Below are 6,288 nucleotides of genomic sequence, written 5' to 3'. Positions count from 1 at the left end.
AAGAAAGAAAAAAAAAGAAAAGAAAAGAAAGAAACAATAGTCTGTTTTCCTCTAAAAAGTTGTGTTCAAATTGGTCTGGAATTGGCAGCCCAGTGGTGAGCACTGCATGCATGTGGTGTGAACTGCAGGTGGGAAGGAGTCTGATAGGTAGGACAGAGGATAATCTAGGTTCACCTGGGGATTACCATGCTGACTTTCTCTGATTCTGGGAACTTTCTTTGAAACTAGTGGTAGTCGTTTGGGATAGATGGCTTACATGGTACAGATAGTTTCTAGGATCTAGAATTCTGGTACATTCTGTCATGAAATGTGATGGGACAAATGTCCCTTCCCTCAGCTGGTAAAATCTGATTATTCTTTGTAGAGCTGTACTCTTTAATGAAGAAATCATCTTTTCAGATGGTCGTGGACCATTTACTTCTTTCCTGCTCATGTGTATAAGTGCACTAGTTGCATGCTTCATGCTATGCAGGTCAAAATCGGGCATCAGATCCCCACCAAACCGGAGTTATGGATGGTTGTGAACCACCATGTGGGTTCTGGAAATTGAACTGAGGTCCTTGGCAGGAACAAGTACTCTTGACCTCTGAGCTATTTTCTCCAGTCTCTGCTTTCCTGGAGTGAATTTCCTATTCTTGTTCTTTGTTTACATTTCAGTCCCCACCCCCTTTCTTTTCTCTGCTGTGAGAGAACTTTTCCCTTTATGAAACCCCTCCGGGTGCAGTTACTCAGGCAGGGCCTTTGCTTGCTCTGTTACAATGTTTTGCCACATGTCTTGTGTCTGTTCCTCCTGACATGACTTGTTTGTGGTTAAGCTCTAGCTTCTGACACTTTTAAAATAGATTTTGTCGTTCAGTGTACTGTTTGGTCTCTTCTACCTAATTTTTACACTTTCTGTTGTGCTGCCCCGTGTTTAGGTCCAATGTTAAGATACACCTTAAAGACAAATTTAAGATTTTATTTCTCAGATTACCTCCGAACCAAAATAGCATTTACTATAATCATCTCCTGAGGCTTTATTTATTATAGCTAAATGATTGTTTTGTTGTCTGCCTTATACTTCAATAAGAATTTATTTCTTCTAATCTTATTTCTTATTGAATATTAGCTAATTTTTCATGAGATGTTGTCTTAGGGTTTCTGTTGCTGTAAAGAGAACATGACCGTGACCAAGGCAACTCTTATAAAGGGGAACGTTGAACTGGGGCTGGCTTACAGTTTCATAGGTTTAGTCCTTCATTATCACCATGCAGGGACATGACAGCATGCAGGCAGACCTGGTGCTGGAGAAGGAGCTGAGAGTTCTACATCTTGATCCGCAAGTAGCAGAAGGAGACTGTGTCCACACTGACCCCAACAGTGACATACTTCCTCCAATAAGGCTACGTCTATTCCAAACATGTCACACCTCCTAATAGTGCCACTTCCCATGGCCAAGCGTTCAGACACATGAGTCTCTGCAACTATTCCTAGTCAAACCAGGAATTACAAACTAGTTTGTAATTTATCATCTTGAATAATTTTGCTTTTTGTCCTTGTGATCTTTTGCTACATTGTCTTTATGATGGCTTTATTCCTCAAAAAGTACACAGGGTAATAGATTTCTTGAGTTTTGTTTCTGGCTCCTTATGCTCTGATGTTTTGACCACCCTGTAATGCTCTATGGACAGCATACAGTGTGCATGTCTAAACTACACAGATTGGAAAGGCTGCCAAGCTATTTTATCCTGGGAGATCATAACTGCAGGCCAACAGTGAGCATACTCAGCTCCCTTATGAGCTTCCTGTGCTCTTATTCTCTAGGCAGCCTCTGCTCAGCTTTCAGTCTCTGGGTTCCAACATTCACCACCATAATTTTGAGATTTACTTATGATATCGTATATATCAATAATTTGTCTTTTTGTTGCTGAGAAATAGCCTGTTGTATTGGCATGTTACAGTTTATGTTCCCATTTACATATTATAAGAACTTTAGGTTGTTCTAGTAAAAAAAAAAGCTGTTGTGAACATTCAAATATAAGTCATTGTGTAGATAAATACTTTTATTTCTAGAAGTTCCATAGAGCTGTCATATTTCCTTAAGCATTTCTTTCTGAGATTAATTTGTGTGCATTGTATAAAATAGGGTGAAAGCTCCTGTTTTCTCACTACATCATCTGGTTCTTCTGTCTGTCGAGAAGACATTTGGTTCTCCATTGAATCTTATCGATGCCTTCGTTGAAATTTAAGTGATTGTATTCATGTCCATTTCTGGACTTGCCAAGTTTCATTAATCTATCTTTTTGGTTTTTTTGTTTGTTTGTTTTTGTTTTTTTGAGACAGGGTTTCTCTGTATAGCCCTGGTTGTCCTGAAGCTCACTCTGTAGACCAGGCTGGCCTCAAACTCAGAAATCCACCTGCTTCTGCCTCCCAAGTGCTGGGATTAAAGGTATGTGCCACCAGTGCCCGGCTCATTAATCTATCTTTATGCCACTACTACTATATTGTCTTGATTATTGTAGTGGCTATTCCTGTTTGTCAACTTGACTATATCTGAAATTAACTACAGTCCAGAATTAGAAGGCTCACCTGGCCCTAATCTGGAGGCTGAGAGATACAAGTTTCCGACCCGAATCTTGGCATGGAGATCTTGAGATCTTACTACACAGAGACTACCATAACTTCTGTGACTCTAAAGAACCCTGACTAATACAATTATTAAAGGTTTTTTTTAATATGTATTAAACATGGGACTTAGGCATAGAATTGCCATTTTTAAGTATGCAGTTCAGCAGAGTTGAGTGTGCTCACACTATTCCACAGTAACCTCCACCGTCTATTCCAGAACTTCTTCCTTCCAAGCTGAGGTTCTTTATCGAGCAATGGTTCCCAGTGCCTGGCATCTGTGACTGTTCTGTCCATGACTGAGACTGGGTCTCTGTGTCTGCTCCCATCAGCTACTGGAGGAAGTTGTGACTTAGCAAGGAGGACGCCTCTGGCTCCCGCCTTGCCTCACAGCCTTATTTTCTGCAGTCTGTGATTCGGACATACTGTGCTCTTCCTCTTTTACTATCCCCGTGGCTTCCATGTCAGGGTTGCCATCAGTTTAGCGTAAGCATCAGCTCTTCAGATGCACTTTCCTCGTGCAAATCACGCGATTCCTTTCTGTAAGCAGTTCTCAATGTGGAAGTATTTATGTGACTTAAATGGCTTGCCCTTTGATTCCCACTGTATCTTCACTTCCATAAGGACAGCAGCCATAGATACCAGTACCTCACTGGCAGTTGGGAGGTCATGACATTACATAAAGAGATTGTAAAGGAGCCTTCCCTATAGGGTTTGTATTGTTTGCCAAACATAAGGAAACCAAAAACATTAGTTTGTAGTGTTCTTAAGGTTGAACCAAATTACTCTCTCATTCTAATTGCATAGTGTGACCTATTATTTTATGTGATTTGGGACCAGGTCTAACCTGAAAATCAAGGAATCAAGGGTGGGAATGGGCTGAAAATAAAAGACACAATAAAATATCTTGATGTTTCTTCTGTCTGTAATGTGCAGCTTTGGCTTTAGCAGTTTCATTCTTGTTTTCTTCCTCTTACAGACTGAGACAACACTTGGCCTCAGTTCCTATCAACAGAAAAGGTAAGTAGGACTCACACATGGCAACATGCAACATGCTTCCGTTCCTCAGGGTCCTGCCCCTCTCGCTCACTCTTCTGGGTTATTTTCTGATGGACACGTAGCATTGTATTAGAAAGACATTTCATTGTGTTTTTCTTTTAATTCTGTTGTTGTTTGTTTTGCTTGATTTGGGTCAGGATCTTACTAGGTGACTCTGGCTGGCCTGGAACTCTCTGTGTACACCAGGTTAGCCTCAGACTTACAGAAATTTACTTACCTCTGCCTCCCAAGTGCTGGGATTAAAGGAGTATAATACCACACCTGGCTTTACGCCATGTCTTTCTAAATACTGTGTTTGGAAAACCAAGTTGAAGTGAACTCTCATGTGGTGCAGTAATATAGCACATTACTCTGGTATAGTGTCTGAGACTGTAACAAAGACCTGGAGTAATTGCTTGGCAAAGAGAAAAGGTCTGTTTGACTCACAGTTTTGAAAATTGCACTCCCAGCACAGCATGGCAACACCAGTTCTCTCATCAGAAAGTTAGAGATCGTGAAAGGGCTGGGGTCCCAATGAGCTCCTTCGAGGGCATGCTTCTAATGACAGAAAGCCCTCTCACCAAGTCCAACCTACTACAGAGTCGGGGGACCAAGCTCCCAAACATGGGCCTTTCAGGGACATGTAAGATTTAACAGTAGGTCTGTCCCAGTCATCAGGTTTGTAAGTCCTTAGTGAGCTCTAGGACTGACACATCCAGAAAGGCACACCCCTAATTTCCAGTAGATTGGAAATTAGCTGTGGAATTACACTGGTTTATAGTTACGGAGGTGATAGTCATCTGGAGACTGGCTCACTGCAACCATTAAGAGCACCTCTGCTCTTGCAGAGGAACTGAGTTCAGCTCCCATCACTACATGGTATGGTCTTCCTACTTGAAAGTCTATCATTGCATTCTCTTTGATTTGCCTCATAATGAGTATGGAATTTTGCGTATTCACTGTGTTTTCTCTGTGGGCCAGCTTTCCCAGCACCCAGGAGGCAGAGGCAGGTGGACCTCTTAAGTTTGAGTTTAGCCTGGTCTACAGAGCAAGTTCCAGGACATCTAGGGCTACACAGAGAAACCCTGTCTCAAAAAACAAAACAAAACAGACAAGAACAGTGTGGAGGGGGAGGAGATCCACTTGAGGCGTTGGGAAAGAAAAGTATCATGACTGAGATGAACTGGTAAGGAAGTGTTAGAGTGAGGAGGGTTCATCAGCCTGCTCGCCGTATTTTAGCATCTTGTATGTGCTGGATTGTGGATATACCTCTTTGGGATCTTGGAGGATAGCAGAGATACAGATCTGAAAGACTCTAGCACACTGGGAGAAAGTCTGGACATCGGAGCTGCCTTTGTGGTTAGAGGGTATGGCACTGAACCTGTGACCTCGTACTGACTTACTGTTGCCTGGTGTGAGGGCACCTGCTATGCATGGTCTGCTGTTCGGATGTGTAGCCTTTGGTGGAAGAGTAGGAATCTGGGCACCTAAGTTATCAGTTCACCAGCTGTGTAGCATTATAAAAAGTCCGGAGCAAAATGTTTCTTTACAAACTGGGATAATGAAGTCACCATGTGGCATATATTGTGTATAGTAAAAAGCAGTGCAGTGATAAAAGGCTCTTTTGAGATGAAATACAAACATTTATGCAGATACTAACAGCTTGCAAACTCAAGCAGATGACTGAAAGTTGTGGGGTTTATCATTCATTCATTCAGTAAATTTTTATTAGGATTCTTATGTATAGCAGACATTGTTCTAACCACTGACATTCATTCTCCATTGCTGTATAAGAAGTTATCAGTACTCCAGCAGTCTTACAAACAGGATTCTTTGAGGCCAAAGTCAGAACAGGCTATATCATCCAAAGCTGCAGACTGGAGTTTGGGTGAGTTTGGTGGCCCACCTATAACACAGTGCTTCGGAACCAGTGATAGGATGTCTGAGGCAAGCTGGCTAGCCAGATTAGTCATATTGGCAACTCCAGGTTCCAGTAAGAGACTCTGCCCACCATACACACATACTACACACACACACACACAAAACTCCCCATAAGGTGACATCTTTGAAGTGTCACATGGAAAAACTGCCATTGTAAAATATACTTTAAAAATAAAGACATTTCCAAACAGAGGTAAGACAAATGTGGGCAAGACAGAAACACTTGTCTAGCAAATGTTAGGAAGTGTTAGAGGCTGAAGGCAATTAAACTATTCCAAGTGGAAACATTTAACAAAAGAATGAAGAGCATCAGAAAAGTAGAATATATTGATATATAGAGAAATGTTTTCTGATTAAAATTTTAATTAGCTGATGCATAGAAACAAATAATTCGATTTTAGGAGACTCACTGCATGACATGCTTCCCATGTATAACAGTAGGACAGAAGACAGGAGCGAACAGAAGAGCTGAGCTGTAATATAACCTGTGTAAAGTGGTGCATTATTTATAGACAGTGATGAGATGAACCCTGCAACTATTAAGACTACTTTAAAAACGAGCAAAGACATAGCTAATACACGAGTCACAGAGATAAGATGGTAACAGAGTATACAGTTCTTCTGTTTTTAAAAGAATAGGCCAGGTGGTGGTGGTGCACACCTTTAATCCCAGCACTTGGGAGGCAGAGGCAGACAGATTTCTGA

General features: G+C 41.4%; 1 protein-coding gene across 4 annotated transcripts in view; it reads left to right on the top strand.

Annotated features, from left to right (window-relative positions):
* Window positions 1–6,288, top strand: part of Tmem131 (transmembrane protein 131) — a 149,959-nt gene that overhangs the window by 60,789 nt on the left and 82,882 nt on the right. For all 4 annotated transcript variants that reach the window (XM_031367209.1, XM_031367212.1, XM_031367210.1 and 1 more), the window contains exon 3: window positions 3,584–3,624. In XM_031367209.1, the coding sequence (XP_031223069.1) occupies window positions 3,584–3,624 (41 nt within the window). The remainder of the gene's footprint in view (window positions 1–3,583; window positions 3,625–6,288) is intronic.

This window comes from Mastomys coucha, unplaced genomic scaffold (genome assembly GCF_008632895.1).
Source record: "Mastomys coucha isolate ucsf_1 unplaced genomic scaffold, UCSF_Mcou_1 pScaffold14, whole genome shotgun sequence".
Lineage (NCBI taxonomy): Eukaryota > Metazoa > Chordata > Mammalia > Rodentia > Muridae > Mastomys > Mastomys coucha.
This window is presented reverse-complemented; position numbering and strand designations above follow the sequence as displayed.